The 21,331-nt window shown below is 49.5% G+C and overlaps 1 protein-coding gene across 2 annotated transcripts; it reads left to right on the top strand.

Annotated features, from left to right (window-relative positions):
* The first annotated feature begins 146 nt into the window (after positions 1-146).
* On the top strand, positions 147-8,668 carry LOC113268586 (aflatoxin B1 aldehyde reductase member 2-like). 2 transcript variants are annotated; one of them, XM_048221986.2, is made up of 7 exons: positions 147-528; positions 4,037-4,224; positions 4,378-4,482; positions 5,173-5,269; positions 5,500-5,599; positions 6,213-6,342; positions 7,329-8,668. In XM_048221986.2, the coding sequence occupies exons 1-7, from the start codon at positions 192-194 to the stop codon at positions 7,488-7,490; spliced, it is 1,119 nt and encodes a 372-aa protein (XP_048077943.1). In that variant the 5' UTR covers positions 147-191; the 3' UTR covers positions 7,491-8,668. The 2 variants fall into 2 exon arrangements, with proteins under 2 accessions (XP_048077943.1, XP_057161244.1); XM_057305261.1 differs by having other exon boundaries at positions 157-528; positions 6,213-8,668.
* Positions 8,669-21,331: the final 12,663 nt, after the last annotated feature.

The following is a 21,331-nucleotide window of genomic DNA, read 5'->3' as shown; positions in this document are numbered from 1 at the left end:
CGCGTGGCTCCGCCTCCTGCGCCGCGCGCAGAGGGGGCAGCCCCTGGGGGCGGTGCGAGCGGTGCGAGCGAACCGAGCGTGCGCGGTGGGGCGGAGCGCGACCTGTCCCTGCTCTCTCACCGCCTCCCGGCTCCTCCCCCGCGGCGAGGTGGGCGGGACTCGAGGCGACCCAGGGCGCAGGCGCCGACTGCATGCTGCGTGTGTTGTCTCGCGCGGTGACCCGGGGCACTTTTCGCTGCGCCCGTCGTCTCCCGGCGCCCGAGCTTCGCGCCGCTGCCACCGCCACCATCATGTCCCGGCCGTTGTCGCCTCCGCGGGCCGCCTCCGGGGCCCCGGCCCGGCCCGCCACAGTCCTGGGCACCATGGAGATGGGGCGCCGCATGGACGCGCCCTCCAGCGCCGAGGCCGTGCGCGCCTTCTTGGAGCGCGGCCACACGGAGCTGGACACGGCCTTCATGTACTGCGACGGCCAGTCTGAGAGCATCGTGGGCGGCCTGGGCCTCGGGCTGGGCGGCGGCGACTGCAGAGGTAACCTCTACCTCCCTGCGCTCCGTGCGGCGCCCATCCGGCCCCAGCCATGGCCCGGCCGCGGCCAGGACCGACGGCTTCGGCCCCTCTCGGGCGCTGACCGCCCCCTGGACCCCTCCCCCCTGGTCCTTAGGCATCATGCACGTGTCGCCCCGGACAGCCAGACTGCTTTGTCCTGACCTCCTTCCCCTCCGCTTCTCTTTCCCCTGGAGTTGCAGTTCAGGAACCCCCCCCCCCCCCCCGAGTCTTACCCGGAGCCTGGTCTAGTCTTTCGCTTCCTCCCGGTCTTGCTCTCTTGGGGCACCTCTCTGCGGGAGTGGTCTCCAGAGCTATGCAGTACCCCCTCCAACCCTACCAGGTGCCCCAAACCGCCCCTCTCTCCTTCGCCTTCACCTCCCATGGCTCCCTGAGTACCCTCTTCATCCTGGTCTTTCATTAGTCGCTAGACTTTGCTCTGTTCAGTTGGCAGTACCCTGGCTCCCAGAGAGAGCTGCAACTAGGTCACAAACCAGGCTGGGGGATCAGGGATGGTATGTGGGGAGTGGGGAGGTTTGCTGTGGGGCTAAAGGAGGGAGAGTGGTTCCAACCGACCTGCAGGGAACTTAAGAGTCTAATGGGTACGGTTGAAGCCCAGAAGAGGGAAGAAGCACTTTTGAGGAATTTAGGGGTCAGGGAGAGGCACTAGAGAAAGTTCAGAGCACACTGGAGCTGGGCCTTAAAGGACCGGTCATAGTTTGCTGGGAAGACAATGGGAGAAAGGGGCATCAAAGGCTAAGGGCCCAGCTGTGTGCCGACCAGGTTTGGAAATGCAGCGTCTGCTATGTGGAGGGACAGCCGGTAAGCAGGTGCGGCTTGAGTGGAGGATGTAGGTGCGTGGCGAGGACTGTCCCTCATTAGCCTGATGCCATTGGAAATGCCTACGAGGGTGCCTGGCACGTGGTGGCAATATAGGAAAATGGGGTTTGGAGCCAATGGCCAAAAAAGAATTCTTTAGATTCTTGAGACTTCTTCGGTGCAAAAAGATGGTTTTATCAAAGTACGGGGACAGGACCGGTGGGCATAAAGAACAGCACTGGGGTTGTGATGGGTGACTGATCATATTCTTTCAGGTTGGGAGGGCGTTAGGGACAGCACAAGCCTCCAAGGCATTTTGGAAACAAGGTTTCCAGGACCTTGAGGGGCTCGCTATTGTTAGGAAAAGGCCATGGGGCACCTAGGTAGTGCACTGGGTTAAGTCGGTTGGTTTCTTGAAGTCATGACCTCAGGGTCATGGGATTGAGCTCCATGGTGGGCTCCGTGCTCAGTGCGGAGTCTGCTTAAGATTCTCTCTCCTCGCTCTGCCCCTGCCCCCTAAAATACATAAATAGAGGTGCCTAGGTGGCATAGCGGTTAAGCGTGTGCCTTCGGCTCAGGGCGTGATCCCGGCGTTATGGGATCGAGCCCCACATCAGGCTCCTCTGCTATGAGCCTGCTTCTTCCTCTCCCACTCCCCCTGCTTGTGTTCCCTCTCTCGCTGGCTGTCTCTATCTCTGTCAAATAAATAAATAAAATCCTAAAATACATAAATAAATCTTAAAAAAAAAGGAAAAGGTCATTTATTTATTACTGTTTAGTAAAAACTCAGTCATGAGACCTTTCAGATGTATATCGGCGGGACATATGCTTGGAGGATGATTGCCAGCATGTATCTTAAGGGGATAGAGATAAGGGAAGTTTCCAAAGGAATTTTTATTATGTCAAAGTAAACATACAGGAACCCCGGGGCAGCAGGGGTAGTGGTCAGGCTAAGATTATCTCTTGCTCTAGCAAAGTATTAACATCAAGGCCCCTGAGTTCCTAGAAGAATGTCCCTCTGCCTGTTTCAAGGACGTGTCAGGAAATTCAATTTTTTTCTTTTGCCTTTGTTTCCCGCATCCATGGGGCCCAGTAAATGTTCACTGTTATTTTTACTACCGTCCTCTGCTGCTGCTTTTCTGCCCTTCCCAGCTCTTGTGCCAGAACCCCTCTGGGTCCTCCTTAGATTCGGAGCTTGGTAGATCTGGAGGAAGCTGTCTCTCAGACCCACCCTTCCTACTTAATCCTGCTGCCCCCTCATTAGTAATGGAGATGTTGTTGCTGAATTGGTGTTTCTCCTCCAGCCCTTCCTTGCTTCCTTCATTGAGTCCGGGCACTCACCGAGCGAAAGTCCGCAGGTTGGACTTGAGGCCCAGGTCACAGCAAGAATGCAGAGGATTTGAGAATTGCGGAGATGTGGAGAAAATGTGCACAAGCAGCTGTGGGACTGGTTCTCTCCCACATCCCAAGTGGTCACGGGCCTCCCCTCTGACCTGCTGAGTTGCCTTTGCCAGGTGCGAAAAGTGCAAAATCCAGACAGCCAGTGTCCTTGATAGCCTTTCGCAGCCGCCTGCGTGGCAGAACGCTACCTCGTTCTCATGGGGATTGTGTCTCAGCTGTGGGGGTGTGGGTGTGCACGCTTCTCTGAGTTTGAAGGGCCGGGCGATCGATAACCAGCTTCTGCTCGGTTTGCCTTGCAGGGGAAACCTGCAGTCTCTCAGATTGGTCTCTGCCCACAGCGCCTGTTTGGGCAGCCACATCTCTGCAGAATTCTCCCCGCAGCCTCTTGCCTCCCCGTTTCCAGGCCTGCCCCCTTGAGTTCCCTCCCGACCACAGACACAGTGAACGTAGCTGACTTTGGTTGATGGGATTTGAAAAAAGCATTTGCGATTAGGTCTCTCACCCTTCTCTTGTCCCCTGTCCCTCTGCTCCCTGCTTGGAGTTGATGCTCTTACAACTCTCAGTTGCAGGAATGGGTCGCCATGTATTGTGTGTGTGCACCCTTGTGACTCGGCCCACCTTCCCAGGCTGTGGAAATATGCTTCCTATCCTTCCTTCTTGGCCGGGACTCATTCTTAAGAGACTTGGCTCCGGGATCATCCCCATAGGAAGCCCTCCCTGGAATTCCCAGGATGGCCACACCCCTCTACTCCGGGCTCCCTCAGCACTGGGGCTTTTCTCTATGGCAGTTACCTTATCGTAACATGACCTTTAGGTTATGAGCTCCTGGAGGGGAGGGAGCAAGTGTGCCTCCAGGTAAAGCCTGGCGCAAAGACTAATACTAGTGATTATAACAGCGTGAACATAGAAAACTTAGTTTTTGTTTGTTTTTTTATGATTTTTATTTATTTGACAGAGACAGACAGCCAGTGAGAGAGGGAACACAAGCAGGGGGAGTGGGAGAGGAAGAACCAGGCTCCCAGCAGAAGAGCCTGATGTGGGGCTCGATCCCAGGACGCTGGGATCACGCCCTGAGCCAAAGGCAGACGCATAACGACTGAGCCACCTGGGTGCCCCGAGAACTTACATATTTAATGCTCACGATCTCCCTATGAGGACAGTTCTGCTGTTATACCCCCGTTTTACAGATTAGAGACTTGAGGCTCAGAGAACCGAAATAATTTAGGCAAGCTCACATAATAAGCCTCGTAATCATTGCATGCTCCCCTAAAAGTGAAAATCGCCACCAAGGCCAATCCATGGGATGGGAAGTCGCTGAAGCCTGACAGTCTGCGGGCCCAGCTGGAGACATCCCTGAGGCGGCTGCAGTGCCCCCGAGTGGACCTCTTCTACCTGCATGCCCCAGACCACGACACCCCCGTAGAGGAGACGCTCCATGCCTGCCACCAGCTGCACCAGGAGGTGAGGCCACCCCCCAGCTCCGGGAGAGAGGAGGCAGCGGGGTAGTCCCAGAACAGAGCCGGAGACAGACCCCACTCCCAGAGGACCCACCCACTCTCCCCTTTCCAGTGTCCTGGGCGGTGGTAGGTTCTGACCAAGGCCTCTCCCCTGCAGGGCAAATTCCTGGAGCTTGGCCTCTCCAACTACGCCTCCTGGGAGGTGGCCGAGATCTGTACCCTCTGCAGGAGCAACGGCTGGATCGTGCCCACCGTGTACCAGGTGAGGCCGGGGCTGCAGGGCCCGTCTGCAGGGCTGCTGCGGATCCCCGGTTCTCCCGGCCCATGCCCGCCTCCTCTCCAGCACAGCGCCTCCCCTGCTGACAGCCTGGGATGCCTCCCAGTGCACCTGTGGCTCTGGCCTGGCTCCCCTTCCTGCCCGCGTGTGCTCCTGGGGCCCTTCCTTCCTGCTTCCTGCCTGTGTGCGTCAGCCTGGACCATTCTTCCCCTGCTCCCGGCTAGCCCGAAGTGTTCAGGCGTCGCTTAGATGGCTCGTCCCCTGGAGGCCTTTCCCGGTGCCCCAGAGGAGCCTGTAATCTCAGGCCCTACTTCTCTCCTGTTCATTCAGCAAACGTTTGGACCCCTGCTTGGTGCCGGACACCGCTTGCAGAACTTACTCGTGGAGTCCGAGTGCTGCTTTCCTTGATTGTACCTGTGGCCGCCCTACCTTGCTATTCGATCTCTCAGGGCAGGGGCCTTGTCCTGTTGGTGTGTGGATGGAAATCCATGTGCAGCACCTGGCTGGTGCTCAGAAATGTGGGCTGAATGAATGAATTGTCTTTTCCACCAAGTAGATGCCCCGATTGTGAAGGTCCTAAGGATTGTTAGGGTGTGAACTGCAGGCTGTGCCAGGGAAGCTGTGGGGTCCCTTCCTTTGATACGGGCACACCTGCAGCCGGCCTTCTACCCGCAGGGCATGTACAACGCTACCACGCGGCAGGTGGAGACGGAGCTCTTCCCCTGCCTCAGGCACTTCGGACTGCGGTTCTATGCCTACAACCCTTTGGCTGGTAGGGGCTGCTCTGGGGGCGGGTCCGCTGGGATGGGAGGCCATTCCTGGCCCCGGCTCTGCCTCTTCCTGACCCGATAGAGGGCCGGCCCGGGACCTGGGAAGCAGGGAGGGGTTTGAAGAGAGGCTGGGCTGTGTCCTCCATCCTTCCTGGGTAGCCCCCCCATCGCCAGTCCAGAACAGCCTCTGGGAGCAGGGTGGGCCGCTGTTCTGATGGGTGTCCCCCCGCAGGGGGCCTGCTGACCGGCAAGTACAAGTATGAGGACAAGGACGGGAAACAGCCCATGGGCCGCTTCTTCGGGAATAACTGGGCTGAGATCTACAGGAATCGGTGAGTGGGGATGGGCTGCGTCAGGATGGGTGGGATGTGGGGTCCACTTTATCTGACGTAGAGAAATTCTAGGCGCCTTTCCTGGTGGTTCTGGGTCTCCCCTGCTGTCTGGACCCGTGTCTCTTGATTCCTGCAGAAATGACCAATCTCGGCGGTGTTTCTTGTTTTCTTGGGAGCTCTGTGAGCGAACAGGGACCCGTGGGTCTCATGCCAGCTCTTCCGAGGCCTAGCGCTTCCCTGAGAAGTGTTTACCACTGGCCAGGAAGGAAGGAGCGAGCCCTGGATGCAGGCTCAGGAGGCCTGGGGCGAGTCCTGCCCACCCCACCCCACCCCCGGATTATTTACCTTTGCTTCACTCGGTAAAGGGAGGGCAGACAGTTCTTAAGAATCATAAAGAGATGAAAGACGTCTTTGAGGTGTTTGGTGAGGGTCACCCACCTGCCTCCTGTGCCCAGTGGTTCTGCTGCCCGATCAAGCCGGCCGCTGCAGGAAGGGCGCTGGGCCCCCCACTCCGCAGAGTTGGGTGGGCACAGCTCTCATGCTTGGCTTTGTGGCTCTAGCCCGGCGTGACCCCGGTTTATTGACCCTTGTGCCACTCCCTTCACCTGCCCAGCTTCTGGAAAGAGAACCAGTTCGAGGCCATTGCCCTGGTGGAGAAGGCCCTGCAGGCTGCGTACGGCGGCAGCGCCCCCAGCATGACCTCGGCCGCCCTCCGCTGGATGTACCACCACTCCCAGCTGCAGGTGAGCCGGCCGTCCGGGGGCGCCGCCGCCCCTCGTAGCAGAGCCGGAATCACTTACCTTGATGTGATTTCTAAGTCGGATTTCATTGTTTTTTTCTTGTTTTTGTTTTTGTTTTGCCCCAGCGATTTTGTTTGGGGCGTCTGGCTGGTTCGGTTAGTGGAACATGTGACTCTTGATCTCAGGGTTGTGAGGTCAAGCCCCATGTGGGGCATGGAGCCTATGTTAAAAAAAGAGAAAAAGGTTTTATTCGTAAGTACCCTCCACACCCAGTGTAGGGCTCCAACTCCCAACCCCAGACCCAGAGTCGTGTGCTCCCCACTGAGCCGGCCAGGCGCCCCACCAAAGCAGTTCTCCCCTCCGAAGTCTCTCCTGCTGACAGAGCTGACGAGAGCCCTTCCGTTGTCCTAAGCTCCTGTCTGAGCGCCAGGCCCCGGATGAGGGCTTCGCTCACATGTACTTAGTTCTCCAGCCCTATGAAGTGCCAGTGCCCCGGATTTACAGATGAGGACATGGCTTCACACAGCTGTGCAGGGGGTAGAAAATTGCCCAAAACCCATTAGCGTCACTCACACTTCAGTAGGAGTTGGGGTCCCTCTCGCTCTGGCGTCCCCGGTCTCCCTAGCTACAACGTCCCGCCTGCATCAGCCTGACGCAGTTCCCAGTGTTGGACGCACAGGGAGTAGTTTCTCAAACAACCGGGGCTAAGTGTATGACATAGTTTCTGATTCCCGTAAGTAAGCCAAGCGTCACCCAGCTGAGCGGCCGGGCTGCGCTCTGAGCACAGGTGTGTCTGAGGACGAGCAGAGTGACGGCAGAGGGAAAGACGACAGGGTTTGAGTCACATGGTTAAAATCACTGAAGGCTTCTCAGGTTCCTTACAGAACTGTATTCGGCATAAATAAACATCAGAGCCCGGGTCTCGGCAGGGTCAGGGCTGGGAGGGAAGATGTGTGGCTGGAGTCACACCTGGGTGTCTCCCCTTGCAGGGTGCCCTCGGGGACGCGGTCATCCTGGGCATGTCCAGCGTGCAGCAGCTGACACAGAACTTGGCAGCGACTGAGGAAGGGCCGCTAGAGCCGGCCGTGGTGCAGGCCTTCGATCGGGCCTGGCAGCTGGTCGCCCACGAATGTCCCAGCTACTTCCGCTAGGGCCAGTTCTGGCTGGGGCTGACAGAGGTTTCTTTCTCTCCCGTCACCTCTTCTACTGACGAGTCCGCCTTAACTCGATTTAATTAACCAAGAAAATGCTCTTTTTTGATTGTCTGGACCGATGCGATATTTTTCTAGATTCCGTCCTGGCTCCCAGTTGGCTTCACAGTGTGTAGAGGCTGGGGCTGTGGTCCACTTGGGCCGTTCCTGTCTGAATAAAGCAGGCACGTGACCGGCCTGGGCCCTCAGTGAACCCCACGAACGTGTCTCCTCTACTGTCTGCAGCCTGTTCTTATCTGCCCGGGGCTTACTGCCAACGGGGCAGAAGCACGAGCTGCAGTCCCCAGAGGGCAGAGGCAGAGCCTGAGCTCTCAACGGCAGGGCTGAGGTGGCCGTCGCTCTGCTGCGCACAGAAGGAAAGCAGGCCATGCACCTGAATATACTTCTCTTAGGCAGAATCACCTGGAAATAGAGGCACTTAGAAGTAGAATCCTTGGGGCCAAAACCTACCATTAGCGTCCCCACCAAGAAGAATAAGGATGCTCCTGGGCTCCTCCTGAGATGCTGTGTGACATTTTTAACAGACTCTCAATTTCGGCAGCAGCTTTACTGCTGTGCTTGTGAAAGCTTCCTGTCTCCTTGTCATCTGTAGGACTCTCAGCCTTGCCCTGGGTCTCCTGCTGCTGGAGGTGGAAAGGTGGCATGGCAGCCAAGGTCCCCATTTTCCTTGGCAACCCCCGATTCCAATCACGGGGGCACCCAACGCTGGGGAAGAAAAATCCCAGGTCTCATCGTTGCTTGGTGACCATTCCCAGTGCAGAAAAATCAGTCTAGCCCTGGGGGGGGGGGGAGGGCATGGGTTGGACCAAGTGGGAGAAGTCAGCTTGCTTATCTTAAAATGAGGAAGGAGGCTCAGCTTGGAAATGTCAGACCAGACCACCAATCAGAAACACTGTCTGTTCTAAGAAATGTCCCGTTTGCCCTCTAGAGGGAGACACCTTGCAGACAGAATTTTATTCTCCACAGCCGTCGCCCTCTCTTGTCTTCACAATAAAATGCGTTCTTCCCTAAGCAGGATGGAGTATCAGTTTCCATTCACAGTTAGCTATCCTAAAATCAAGTTGCTTCAAATGACAAACTCCCACCAAATTCAGATTAAAGATTCAATGCAATCCCTATCAAGTCCAACTGGTTTTTTGTTTTTTCTTTTTTTTTTCTTAAACAGAAATTCATAAACAAATCCTAAAATTCATCTGGAAATTCAAGGGACACAGAATAGCTATAACCTTAAATATGAAGACTAAGTTCTCTGATTCTTGATTTCAACACTCACCAAAAGCTAGAGTAATGAACACAGTGTGCTAGTGGCGTGAGGGTAGACGTACAGATCAATGAAATAGAACCGAGTCCAGAAACAAACCTTTCTGTGTACTTTCAATTGATTTTAGAGAAGTGGGTCAAGAAAATTCAATAGCAAAAGATAGTCCTCAACAAAGTAATCTGGGGTAACTGGATATCCACATGCAAAAGAATGAAGTGGATCCCCTTCCTCACACCATCCACACTCATACAATGAACTCTAGGATTGTAGACCTAAATGTCAAAGGTAAAACTATAAAGCTCTTAGAGTATAGGAGTAAATCTTCACGACCTTGGGTTAAGCAATGGTTTCTTAGATGACACCAAAGTCACCAACAACAGACGACAAAAAAGAATTATATATTATCAAAATTTAAAAAGTGTGTGCTTTAAAGGATGCCATCATCAAAGTGAAAAAGGTGGGACGCCTGGGTGTCTCAGTCAGTTCACCGTCTGCCAGGATCCCGGGATCAAGTCCCACACTGGGCTCCCTGCTCAGTGGGGACCCTCTACGCACCGCTTCCCCGCTTGAGCATTTGATCTCTGCTTCTCTCTGTCAAATAAATAAAATCTTTACAAAAAGAAAAGTAAAAAAGCAACCTAGAGAATGGGAAAAAATATTTGTAAATCACATATCATAAGGAACTTGTATCTACAATATATAAAGAACTCTTAGAACTCAATGATAAAAGATAGAAAACCCAATTTTAGAAACAGGCAAAGTCCCTGAATAGACCTTTCTCTGAAGAAAGTAGACACAGGGCCAATAAACATGTGAAATGCTGTTCAACATCATTACCCACCGGAGAAAGGAAATGAAAACCACAGCGATACCACTTTACACCCACCAGGATGGCTAAAGTAAAAGACAGACAATAGCAAGTGTTGACAAGGGTGTGGAGAATTTGGAATCTCCTGCACTGCCGGTCGGAATATAAACCGGTGAAGGCACTCTGTAAACAGTCTGGCATTCCTGAAAAGATAAGTCCTAGAGTTCCCGTATGACCCGGCAATTATATCCCTTCGGTATACACCCAAGAGAAGTGAAAATTTCACCCAAAAATCTGTATGCAGATGTTCGTAGCAACGATAGCCAAAAAGTGGCAGCAGCCCAATGTCCGTCAGCTGATGAATGGATAAATACAAGGCGGTCTGTTCATACGATGGAGTAGCAGTAAAAAGAAACAAAGTAAAGAAACATGTACCATGTGGACGAACGTTGAAAACATGCTAAGTGGAAGAAGCCAGTCACAGCGGACCTGCTAGCGGATTATTTGGTTTACATGAAATGTCTGGAACAGGCAAGTTGACTAGACAGTCACTTAGTGCGTGCTGAGGGCTGGAAGGGGTGTTGCAGGAAATGGAGAGTGGCTGCTAATGAGGTCAGGGTTCTCCTGGGGGGTGCTGGCACGCTCTAGAACTGTGACGGTTGTACAACTCCAAATACTCTAAAAACCATTGAAGTAGACAGTGTATGTGTAATGTGCGAATCGTGTCTCAGTGGGGAATGCTCACCTGCTCCCACAGTCTGAGAAGTGACCTTAGAGCTGGCGGTGGAGTCCCCCGAGGCCAAAGCACCCACACTCTGGTCGTTGATGCTGATCGTCAGCTGCAATGCCAGCTGCTTCCAAGTGGTACACTTACACGTGACCCCGCCATGTAGCCTGGGCTTCCTCAAAGCGTGGCAGCTGCTTTCTGAGGGCAAGCATCCCAAGAAAACCAGGCAGACGTCATAATGCCATGTATGTCCCATCTTTGGAAATCCATAGCATCACTCTTGCCTCATGCGGTGAGTGTCAACGTTGTGTCGTACAAGAGAATTATGAGAGAACAGACGGTCATCTTTGGAAGACCACATCTACCATGGGGAGCAATGTTTCTGAGTGGTCAAGTCAAGAGGATGAGCCTTTGAACTGGCCCGGAGACCTTCAGTCCCGAGTAACCCCATTAGGGATGCATTCTCCAGGTCATGTTCCATCTACTAGAACTTTCGGTAGCACATCTCACACATGTTCCATGGTTCCTTGAATTCAGCCATTTGATACCTGATGAGCTTTTTCAAATGACAGAGGACGAGAGTTAGACCTGGAAAACAGCACATACTTTTTTTTTTTTTAAAGATTTTATTTATTTATTCGACAGAGATAGAGACAGCCAGCGAGAGAGGGAACACAAGCAGGGGGAGTGGGAGAGGAAGAGGCAGGCTCCCAGCAGAGGAGCCCGATGTGGGACTCGATCCCGGAACGCCAGGATCACGCCCTGAGCCGAAGGCAGATGCTCAACTGCTGTGCCACCCAGGCGCCCCCAAAACAGCACATACTTAACCTCGAACTCTCTCTCTCTCTCATAAATAAATAAATCTTTAAAAAAATAAACTGGACCTTCTACATGGCACAAGTTACATCGTAATCTCCAGACAGTATTCTACAGCAAAAATTAGCAATTCTTTCAAGATGCTCGTGCCAGTTGTCTTAGTCTGTTCAGGCTGCTGTAACAAAAGACCACAGATGGGGTGGCTTAAAACTACAAATATTTTTTTCTCACAGTATTTGGAGGCTGAAATGTCCAAGATCAAGGGGCCAGTGTATTCAGTGTCTGTGAGGGCTCTCTTTGTGTTTTGCAGACAGCTGCCTTTTGACTGGCTATCCTTCCATGGTGGAGAGAGAACTCTAGTCTCTTGCTCTTCTTATTAGGTCATCAGACACATCAATGGGCTCTACGCTCATCACTTTGGTGAGGGAGCAGAGGCTAGCTAAGGACAAAGCACAAGGTGACACCTGCAACCCCCCCCCCAACTCCTGGGTGGGATATGTGTGACATTCTTCCAGGAAGCTCCCAACTGTCTTTTTTTTTTTTTAAGATTTTTTTTTTTAATTTATTTGAGAGAGTAAGATAGCACAAGCAAGGGGAGAGGAAGAAGAAGAGGGAGAAGCAGACTCCCTCCTGAGCAGGAAGCCTGATGGGAGTCTGGATCCCAGGACCCGGGGACTATGACCTGAGCTAGAGGCAGACGCTTCACCGACTCAGCCACCCAGGAGCCCCGAAGCTCCCAACTGCCTTAATGTTATTGCTTTACTAGAGGGAAAAGCAACCATCACTTGACATGGCAAGGCCTCCAGGATCTTGTAGGTCCTCTTTAGCCTATGGCCTTCCTTTGAAAACCTCCCTTTTTGTTTACCTCCCCCAGCCCCATAGTATATAATCAATTGCTTCTCACAAGCCCACTGCAGCTCTTGCTGCCCACCGTGCTTTCATAAAACCACCATTTTGCACCAATAACATCTCAAGAATTCTTCCTTGGTTGTCCGCCCCAGACCTCACCCCACTGAACCTCACCTGTATTCTAAAACCACATCATATGGCACCCACATGTGGATCGTGGGATTTTTTTCATCTGGACTCTGAGCTTCGGGGCAAACTTGGTGATTACTTTCTCTTCTCTTCCTTTACTCTGCTTTTAGGGGCTCTTCAAGGAGTCCGGTCTTCCTGCAACACTTTCATTGCGATAGGTCAGGCTGCCATCCTCTAGCCTGTGGCTACTCTACGGGGAGGAGAAAGCCTGCCTATTGGGTGGAAATCAGTAACATGGCCAGGATGGTAATAAGACCCAGAAACTTGATGCCCTCTCTTTACTTCTGTCCTTCTACAAGGTCGTCTGTCTTGGGCATGGGACAGCCACCTAAGTCACCAGGACGGCTGCCAATCTTAAGACTCCCATGTGAGGTTTCCTCCTGATTAATCTCATGGGATACCCTTCACATCCCTGCTCTAGCCACTTGTGGCCACAGGACCTCCGCTAGGAGCAGTGGAAACCAGTGCCCAATGGAATTACAACCCAACCGGGGACGTTTCCTAGGGAAGTTGACTGTAAAGACTACCTGTGTTGTAATGTCACTTAGACCACGATGGATTTCTATCTTTACTGTTTTCCGTCAATGTCCTCTACTAACTACTTAAATTACAAAATTGGGGAAGCCTGGGTGGCTCAGTTGATTAATCATCTGCTTTCTGCTCTGGTCATGTTCCCAGTGTCATGCGATGGAGCCCCGCATCGGGTTCCCTGCTCACCGGGGAGCCTGCTTCTCCCTCTTCTGCTCATGCTCATTCTCTGTGAAATAAATAAATAAATAACCTTTAAAAAAAAATAAGGTTAAGGGGCGCCTGGGTGGCACAGCGGTTAAGCATCTGCCTTCGACTCAGGGCGTAATCCCGGCGTTATGGGATCAAGCCCCACATCAGGCTCCTCCACTAGGAGCCTGCTTCTTCCTCTCCCACTCCCCCTGCTTGTGTTCCCTCTCTCGCTGGCTGTCTCTGTCAAATAAATAAATAAATTCTTTAAAAAAAAATAAGGTTAAAAATAATAATAAATTACAAAGTTGGGTAATTTCCATTTAAAACTTTTTCTAGTGTTCTCCATGGGTTTAAAATGGTAAGGTGATAACGCAGCTTTCATAGCATAAGACGGCATGGCACGGTATCTCAGTCCATTCTCAAGGCATCCATCCATAGCCTAGGATGCGATCGGGAAGGGGAGGGATGACAGCACCCATCCTATGGGGGCTTTTATGGCAGGAATGCCTTTGTGGTGAGGGAGGATGGTGATCAATAGTGATTTCTGTTTGAGGGACGCCTCTGGTAGCCTTTGACCCACGGACCCTCTGACATAGGCTGCATGGGACGCCACACAGGAGGTGGGGTATTTGGTAATGGACCTTCTTTACTTTTCTGGGAACATGGCCTCAGTAGGCTTCGTCTTTAGGTCCCAAGGACTCTTCCTTGGGGTTACTTTTTAACCGACTGGAAACAATTTGGATTGCAAAATTTAGAAGGACTGCTCTGCTGTAGCACTGCATGGCCTCTGTGGGGTCTGTCAGTTAGATCTCTTCTGCAGGGAATGGGGCAAATAGAAGTGCCCTAGGTCCATCCAGGCTTTCAGGGCTCTAACTCAGGACCCAGACCTAAGGGCCTCTTGCAGAACATATTTGGCTAGTAAAACTCCCTGCTGACATATTGGATGATGCCCTTCTAAACAGGCCTCCTCCGAGTAAACCCAGGTTGCTGCAGGAAACACAGGCGACCCCAGACAGAGGGGATTCTTGATTCTGTCTCTCTCTCTCACTGTTCTTCCTAAATAGATGTGGGGGCTTCTCCCTCACTCATTTCCCGGGTTAATGGCTATAACTGGAGCCATCTGTGGTTAGTCTACCTCAAGACGGGCACTACAAGGAATAGTCCCAAACAGCTGCCAAAACTCCTTGGTTTCAGGGAAATTCCGTCTTCTCTGCCCTGACATGACCTGCCTAATTCCACTTGTTGGCAGGAAGACATGGTGTCCATTCCTCTGTTGGAGCTTATGAGCTCTAGAACCAGGACCTCTGCCTTCCGGACGCACTTCACCTCTTCTGCCTCCCCTGCTCCCCCAAACTGTTTTGGCACCTCCTTGGGTGCGGCCTGCAGAACTGGCTTCTAGACCATCCTCGGTGCCTCAGGCACCACGGCTCCTTCTCCCCTCGCTGTCAGGGAGCGAAGAAGAGCACCCCCTGGACCTCACACCGCCCACTCTAGATTTCCCCGTCAGTGTCTCAGGTAAAAATTGACATTGGGGAGGATCCAGGTAGAACATGTCAGTATTTAAACTGATGTAAGTTTATTGGTTTAAGATAGACATGTCTTCAAGGGTATCAGCATGAAATGTGAAGCTTTGATTGTACCAAGATTTTCTGAGGGTCAAGTAAGCTCTGTTATCTCTGTTGCAATTTGTTAGCCATAAGATGGCTAAAATGATGGTTAATCTTGTCTGTCTCTAAGTTTTCATGGGCATTTGTTAAGATAGCTTTCAAAGGGGCGCCTGGGTGTCTGTCAGTTAAGCGGTTGCCTTTGACTCGGGTCATGATCGTTGGGTCCTGGGATCAAGCCCCATTTCCGGCTCCCTGCTCAGCGGGGAATCTACTTCTCCCTCTCCTCCAAGCCCTCTGCCTCCTGCTCCTGCTCGTGCTCTCTCTCTCTGTCACATAAATAAATAAAATCTTAAAAAAGAGAGAGAGAGAGATTGCTTTCAAAGTCTTTGCTACCCTGAAACTTTGAAGTTTTCCTTAGATGGTAAGTGGGATGAAATTCTTTGGACATGAAGGTCTTTTCCAAAGAGGATAAAAGGCTAAAGCATTGAGTACTGGACGTAGGTTTGTGCTTTCGACTACTTATTGCAGAACACTAAGGATATTTGAGTCTGTAGATCGACATGCTTTGTGCTTAACTGAGTCACAGATTTGCCGTCTAAACACGTTTGGTGTCACAGTTCACAGCTGGTTACTACTTCGTTTTCACTGGAGACCCAGGTTCCAGGAGTGCAAAATTCTGCTAAGTGTAATTAAGACTGATGGAAATAAGGGAAGCAACTCTGTGCAGGAAACTAAGAGACATGTTACGGAAGATGTGAGGAATGGGAATGCATTTTTGTTGAAGGTGGAAGAAGGTAATTTTGTCCTAAATAAGATGGTTGTTTGGAGAGAAATGGCTTGGGATAAAATCTGAATGCAGAAGAAAGCTGTAGAAGGTTTGTGAAGGGAAGTCTTTGGAAAGGAATTCTAGGTGTGGTCAGAAGGGACTAAGATTAAAATAAAGGAATTTTAAAAGTGCAGTGGTGTAAGACTGAAATTCTCACTCTGTTCAACAGACAACGTTTTCTTGAATTGGAGCAGCCCCTGGCCGAGAGCTTATACTAAGGATGTAGTAGGAAAACACGTTTGTGACCCTGCGTGCTTTAGCGTAAATGTCAGAGCTCCATCAGTTGGGAATGCACGGCTTGCTCAGGGTGGAACGCTGCCCTTCCCAAAACTCCCTCAGATAACAGCCTCCAGGAACTCATGGTCCGCTAAGGGCAGAACACGGCCCCAAAAAAACCTGGTTGCTCTTGACAATAGCCCTTGGGGTCTATAGAAACACGTTTAAGAATAGGCCTCCTTGCTGATCCTTACAAGATCTAATCCTTTGACCTTCCCCGGGATGTACTACTCATCACTAGGCTCAGGAGACTCCCCTTGATTGTCTTTGAATGTTTACCACCAATAGATACGCAAGATTGCAGCTGTTCAGGGCGATCGCACGCTTTGCGGTGTCCCCAGCACACACCCCTGAACCCACACTTTCCTTCAAAGCTAACCGTCTGTGCCTGGTCATTCTCCTGAATCACGTCGCAGCTCCGTGGGCAGCGTTGGGGTGTTGAATCAGTGCCCTTCTGTTGATAAGAAAATGTGAACAAAGGTTTTTCTCTTTTACCTGCCCAGAAAACCAGTTTCAATGCTATGTCCTTATCAGGACTTCGATTACTTAGCTAAAACTTCTCAGTGTTAAAGGAGCCACGTTTTGCTACCAGGTATCACGCCACATATTAGCCTTTGGAATCTCTTTTGTCACCTTGGTTACAGAAAAATACATTTTGGGTTTTGTAATGATCTGTAATCCTCTTTAGGCGTGTGCTTAACAAATTTTTAGGAGATGTTTATAACAAACGTCCCAAGATTTAAATTGTAAATGAAGTCTCCTTGACTCATTAGATCTTTTTATTTGGTCCTATAAGTTCCTCTGCAAGTATTGTTAAACAACTGATAAGCTTTAGGTTACATTTCAGTAAATGCTGTAACTATTCTAGAGAGGATATGAAGTTCCTAACGTTTCAATGTGCTCTGGTGTAAGGCCATTACTTAATATTCTCATGATGGAAGTGTTACGTGTCACAGAAATAACCGGATGTCCTTGCCAGCCATAGTGTCACCTCTCATCAGATGTTTAACCCTGTCCGTTTTTGAGCTTTTGTCATTTATAGTTACTGTTCTTATTCTCTGGTAAAATAGTTCGTCTTCAAGGAGGTTCCTCTAAGGGACTTAAAACAAATACAGGTTTTTGATATCTTTAAAATCCTAAAACAGGTAAGAATTTCCTCACTAAGAACTCACTAAGGCTGCGTTGAAACAAAACAAGAATAGTAATATGGAACTAAGTGAATTGAGAGAAATGACAGTTTTTTGGTAAGTCTTGGTAGAAATCTGCTGATTCTCTAATGTTTGCTCTTCCAGATTAAGGAGACTTTGTCTTAAGATATCTATGACTTAAGGAAATGTGATAAAATATTCATTTGTGGGAAGCCTGGATGGCTCAGTCGGTTGGGCATCTGCCTTCTGCTTGGGTCATGATCCCAGGGTCCTGGCATGGAGCCCACACTGGGCTTCCTGCTCAGTGGGGAGCCTGCTTCTCCCTCTGCCTCTGCCCCTCCCCCCACTCGTTCTCTCTCTCTCAAAAATAAATGAAATTTTAAAAAATACATATTCATTTGTAAACAAATTGAAGCATTTAACTTTTCTCTCTACCTGAATCCTCTGAAATGCAAAAGGTCTCAGTAAGTATTCTTTCTCCCATGGCAACCGTAGTCATTTTCGTAAGTTCGGTTAGAATCCCTTCTCCCTGTAACAGGACACCGTTGGAAACATTGGTCATTTTACCAAGGCTTTGACTGAATGCCATATGTGAGAGAGACATGCATAGCCTCACATATGACCAAACAGCTTTCAGGAAGGTTGACTTTATGAAACCTGGAGCCATAAAGCCCCTTGGAAATGTTGGCCTAAGACCTTGCTTCAGAGCTCCCAGCAGCTGCGCCAGGTGAGTAGAGCGTGTCGCTTCCTGGTAGGTGCAGGAAGCGCGGGATATACTGGGGACGCTGTGAAGAAGAATCCACCCAAGTCTACAAGTATTGCAGGCATGTCTGAAGGCAAGTACCTGCCTTGGGTTCTGGCTTGGAGAGTCCACTAAGAGTTGAACCTAGAGATTTCTTACAAAAAGTTCCAGGAAGGGCACCTGAGTGGCTGGCTTGGGTGACTGCCTTCAGCTCAGGTCATGATCCTGCATGGGAATCTGATTCTCCCTCTGACCCTCTTCTCATGTGCAGGCTCTCTCTCTCTCTCTCTCTCTCTCTCATATAAATAAATAAAATCTTAAGAAAAAAAGTTCCAGCAAAGCAGATTCTAAAAGACCTATGTGATCAATTACTCTTCTTGCTGAGCTTATGTGAATTATTAGGCCAAGTTTGTTACAACTGAATTTGTTTTTCAAACAAATTAGTCCCGATTTGGCTGCCTCTGATTAAAAATGAGGGTGATTACAGGGAGAAATTATGTTTCAATAACACATCTTTGCGGATGTTAAATTCTAGCTTTGATTGTCTTTAAAAGAATGTCGTTTGCCTAAGCTAGACTTCTTGAGATAAACTTCAGAGAAATTGCCACAAGAGCTCATGTATAAACAATCTTCTTCCTTGTTATTCTGTGGGGATAATAACAGGACCCCACGGGCATATGATTTTTTAGGATTAATCTCCCAACAGTTATATAACTCAGCCAGCAACTGACCAGTTCTGGGTGGCTGGGATGACAAAATCATTCCCTAAAAGCTAGAGCACACCCCACTCCACAGGGTTAACTGTGAACTTACGGAGAAAATGGATGACCCCACTTTCCTTATGATTGCCTTGGAGAATGTACGGGGGATGCCCTTATCTCTTTACAAGTTTTCTCCCACTTGCCAGTGATTCCTTGTAATTAGGACATATCTCTCAGTGGGGAGTCTGCCTGAAATTTCTCTCCCTCTGCCCCCCCCCAATAAAACATCTTAAAAAAAAAGAAAACAACCCCCCCCATGGTAGGCCAGAAATTAGAAATAGATAACCCGCCATGACAGTTAGAGACTTCAACATTCCTCTCTCAACAACTGATAGAACTCCTCCCAAGAGAATCAGCAAGGATACAGAACTCAGAGGGGCCATCAACCAGCAGGATCTGCTCAACACTTATGGGCCAGTCTACCCAACAACTGCAATGCTTCACCGTATCCATGTCAGTATCCAGGTTATGCTATTGTATATGGCTCTGCAAGATAGTACTTGGGGAAAACGAGGGGAACCACAGAAAGGGTATGAGGAATCGTTCTGTGTTATTTCTTACAACTGCATATGAATCTAAAATTACCTAAAAGATTAGAAATTAATTAAAACTTACTTCTCATTTAGAAGTACTCAGAAAGGTTATACATGTCAATCTTGTAGTCCTAAAATCTGTATTTAGAATGCACACAACATAATCTCAGACTGAAAAACCCTATCTTCATTGATTAGGCAAAGATCATTAGTAGATGAAACCGTAAGAAGAAAGATTGACAGGGACGTTTTGTGAACGGAGCGGGCTGACATCCCGTGAACCCACTGCTTGATCCCAGCATTCCTAGGAGTGAGTCAGCCATGCTGTTTGTGCCTCCCTGGTGGGATGCATCCGGAAGTACTCAGCACACTGATGAAGTATTCTTTTCTTTTTTTAATTGAAATTCAGTTAGCCAACATACAATATGTAACTGATGAGTTATTCTTAAGAAAGAAAAGAAACTAAGCTAGAATGTGATCTAGCCATTAGCATGAGCTTCCGTTTGATAGGAATCATGAGGGGATTAGATGAGCAAGTTGAATGAGACTATGAGTATGCAATTCTAATGTGGGACATACTGCAGCCCAATCCATGGGTCTCTTCACCAAGCAAATACAGGACCGTTGGGTGGGGGGGCAGGGCTTGGAGGGGGTGTAGAGAAGGCTGAGACTACTGAAGTTTTTTTTAAGATTTTATTTATTTATTTGAGACAGAGACAGAGACAGAGACAGACAGAGAGAGCATAACGGGAAGAGGCAGAGCCAGAGGGAGAAGCAGATTCCCTGCTGAGCCTGGAGACCAACCCAGGGTTTAACCCCAGGACCTTGAGGTCATGACCTTAACCCACTGAGCCACCAGGTGCCCCTCTTTGTCCTTATGAAATGTTCCTGTTGTCTTTGGTCGTGTTCTGAGACCTACTTTGTATTCATATAGACATTCCTGCTTTCTCTTAGTTTGGTCAAGGTATGTCGTTTTCCATCCTTTTACTTTTAACCCGTCTCTGTTCATATTCCTCAGTCAGTTTTTAATTACTTACTATATAGTTGGGTTTTGCTTTTTGAGCCAATCTGACCACCTCTGGCGTATTTCAAGGCGATATTTGTATCATTTGTAATTAATGTAATTACTGACATGATTGGGCTTAAACTGATCTTGCCATTTGTTTTCTATTGTTTCATCTGTTCCTTGTTCGTTTTTTTCATATTTATCTGCCTTTTTTGGTTTAATTCAGTATTTTTTATGATTGACTTTATCTCTATTATTGCCTTCTTAGCCACACCTCTTTGTTTTATTGATTCGGTGGGTGTTTTAAGGTTTATCATTTACATTTTGAACTTATCACAATGTACCTTCCAATCATAGTACACCAGGCCATGTACACGTTAAACAGAATACTGCCTGGTCATTTCCTGTGTACTACAGTTTTTCCTCTCCGTTCTTTCTTTTTATCTTTCTTTCTTTCGTTCGTTCCTCTTTCTTTCTTCCTTTCTTTCCTTCCTTCTTCCTTTCCTTCCTTCTAACATTTTATTTATTTATCTGTCAGAGAGAGCGAGAGAGAGAGTGTGAGTGCACAAGCAGGGGAGCAGTGGGCATTGGGAGAAGCAGGCTCCCCGCTGAGCAAGGAGCCCGATGGGAGGGCAATTCGGGACTCCATCCCAAGACGCTGGGATCAATACCTGAGTGGAAGGCAGAGGGTCCTGCTGAACCACGCAGGTTCCTGGTGTGCTATTGTGTTCATATATTTTACTTCCACCTTTGTCGTAAACTTCTACCTTTGCATAATAAATACTACATCCTTAGTTTTTCCTTGAAACAGTACCTTTTTTGATGTTTGTATTAATATGGAATTTACATCCTAGTTCACCCTTTTAAAGGTAGAGTTTTTTTTCTTTTTTAAGTGTTATTTATTTAAGTAATCTCTACACCCAACGTGCGACCTGAACTCAGGGCCTTGATCAAGAGTCGCATGCTCTCTGCACTGAGGCAGCCAGGTATTCTTTTTCTTTTGAAAACCTCCCTTTTTGCTTACCTCCCCCAACCCCATAGTATATAATCAATTGCTCCTCACAAGAACACTGCCGCTCTTGCTGCCCACCGTGCTTTCATAAAACCACCATTTTGCACCAAGAATGTCTCAAGAATTCTTTCTTGGTCGTCCGCCCTGGACCTCCCCCCACTGAACCTCACCTGTATTCTAAAACCACATCATATGGCACCCACATGTGGGACTTGGGGTTTTTTCATCTGGACTCTGAGCTTCGGGGAAACTTGGTGATTACTTTCTCTTCTCTTCCTTTCCTCTGCTGTTAGGGGCCCTTCAAGGAGTCCGGTCTTCCTGCAACACTTTCATTGCGATAGGTCAGGCTGCCATCCTCTAGCCTGTGGTACTCTACGGGGAAGAGAAAGCCTGCCTATTGGGTGGAAATTAGTAACATGGCCGGGATGGTAATAAGACCCAGAAACTTGATGCCCTCTCTTTACTCCTGTCCTTCTACAAAGTCGTCTCTCTTTGTCACG

The sequence above is a fragment of the Ursus arctos genome, unplaced genomic scaffold (genome assembly GCF_023065955.2).
Source record: "Ursus arctos isolate Adak ecotype North America unplaced genomic scaffold, UrsArc2.0 scaffold_32, whole genome shotgun sequence".
Lineage (NCBI taxonomy): Eukaryota > Metazoa > Chordata > Mammalia > Carnivora > Ursidae > Ursus > Ursus arctos.
Note: the sequence above shows the minus strand (reverse complement) of the source record. Positions and strands in the feature narration are given on the sequence as shown.

Coding starts and splice junctions, on each gene's coding strand:
- LOC113268586 (XM_057305261.1), top strand. CDS start 192: ATGCTGCGTGTGTTGTCTCGCGCGGTGACCCGGGGCACTTTTCGCTGC. Junction 529..4,036: donor GGGCGGCGGCGACTGCAGAG/GTAACCTCTACC, acceptor CTCCCCTAAAAG/TGAAAATCGCCACCAAGGCC. Junction 5,270..5,499: donor TGCCTACAACCCTTTGGCTG/GTAGGGGCTGCT, acceptor GTCCCCCCGCAG/GGGGCCTGCTGACCGGCAAG.